Source organism: Etheostoma spectabile, chromosome 9, assembly GCF_008692095.1.
Source record: "Etheostoma spectabile isolate EspeVRDwgs_2016 chromosome 9, UIUC_Espe_1.0, whole genome shotgun sequence".
In the NCBI taxonomy this organism is placed as follows: Eukaryota; Metazoa; Chordata; class Actinopteri; order Perciformes; family Percidae; genus Etheostoma; species Etheostoma spectabile.
Genome location: NC_045741.1, coordinates 4,107,758 through 4,109,548, shown reverse-complemented (window position 1 = coordinate 4,109,548; position 1,791 = coordinate 4,107,758). Strand labels below are relative to the sequence as shown.

The 1,791-nt window shown below is 39.0% G+C and overlaps 1 protein-coding gene across 1 annotated transcript in view; it reads right to left on the bottom strand.

Moving 5' to 3' along the window:
* Positions 1-453: 453 nt before the first annotated feature.
* The window catches only part of exoc3l4 (exocyst complex component 3-like 4), a 34,090-nt gene continuing 32,752 nt past the window's right edge, over positions 454-1,791 (bottom strand). The window contains exon 14 of the mRNA XM_032525855.1: positions 454-1,660. Within this exon, the coding sequence (XP_032381746.1) occupies positions 1,441-1,660 (220 nt within the window). The 3' untranslated portion in view covers positions 454-1,440. The remainder of the gene's footprint in view (positions 1,661-1,791) is intronic.

Below are 1,791 nucleotides of genomic sequence, written 5' to 3'. Positions count from 1 at the left end.
GTGGGCGAGTGTCTCGGGCTCAGAGGGTTAAAGGCTACGGATGGTGTGACTATATTTTTCTGTCGCAAAATCCCATGAAAAGACCAAAACAATGTGTTTGGTTCGAAACTTTCCAACATCCCAGTGTGTTTGTGGCAAACGCAAATCTCTAAAAATGACAAGAAGAAAGTCAAGAAAGTCAAAAATTTACCACAAACTGTGACTGTCTTGACTAAAGTATCATTTAAATTGACGAACATCATGGGGGGGGGATCTTTGGGCACCTAACGGTTCGATTCAATTCCAAGGCTGACGATTCAATTCTAAACCGATTATCGATGCAACAATTTTTTTTTGTACATTGTACATATTTAAAAAAATATACACATACATCTGGGTTGTTCGATTTTTACATGTGCAGTATTTGTCACACACTATATGCATGTCCTTTAAGATCATGTACATGTATTTATATGAAAATTTTTTTTTTTCTTTTTGGCCATTTGAGTGTGTTTTTTCTGCACTCCTGCCTAAACTCTTTGTTGTCCATTATCCCATCCTCTTTCAGTCACTATGTTTTTGATTTGTACATGTCTGGAGACGTTAATTTTTAAATAAAAATCAACAACTATTTTTTTTTTAAAATAATTATTAACTTATCAGAATCGAGCATCAAATCTTTCTACAGAGAATCGCGATGCATCTAAGAATCAAAATCTCTCTTTCACATTTCCAGTCTATCCACTGTCACTATTTAATAAAGGGGAAAAAATGCTCCAAAAATAATCTGAAAATGATTTGTCCCTCACTGTTTACGTACATATTTTTTCCAAAATAAGGTCCCATGGTGGAGTAGTGGAAGGAAAGGGACTGTGCCTCTCTATATAAGTTAGGTAGTCTCAGTACAATTCAAGGTTGAAGTTGCATTACAACATTGTTACATTTTTCATTTGGTTGGGTTAGCGTTCACACTGTGAACACACAACGTTGCAAACAGATGTCACACGTTGGAAACGCCCGCTGGTCTATTTGACATAATATCAGATAATGGAGCGACACAAAATGTCTAACGTCTTGTGTTTTCTGGTTTTAAAGTGTTTCTAACATTAAGGCGAATAATGTGAGCAGCTTTCAGACAGCGAGCGAAAGAGAGAGAGAGAGAGAGAGAGAGATGATGTCACAGAGACGACCAGCTATGTGTGTCCAGAATAAGTTATACATTTGAAAGATATCATCCTTTATAATCATATACAAGTCTGTGAATTGTGTACAAGGTCGAATTATATATGAATCTACTGTCAACAATGTAGTGATGGGTGGACTGTGAAGTATTCGCCCGAGAAAATATATATATATGCAGTTTGTTTGAGTTTAGATGGCTGTGTTTTTGAAAAACGGTAACTTTTTCGTCTCTGGAGCTTTTAGTTTCCCTCCACTCAGCCACTCGTCCTCCACGCTGCATTAGTTGTCGGGCCGCAGGAAGTTGAGGCAGGAGAAAGGCAGATTGGAGAAGCAGTCTGTGTTGACGGTGACCTGCATGTCCCCGAATAAAACTCGGTTCTTGTCCACGCCGACGCTGCCCAGTTTGTTTTTGAGCTCGGTGAGCCGCTGGAGAATGAGCTGGTGTTCGCGGCCCCTCAGTAGACCTCTGAAGTACAGGACAGCAACCAGGTGCTTCCTGCTGCAGGGGGGGAAGAGGAAAACACAACAGGGATTTTAGTGATCAGTACAATTTTATCCAATTTGATTGTAATCAGTTTGTAATACTATTTCCTAAACAAACTGGGTTATTAGAATATTTGGGTTGCAGTG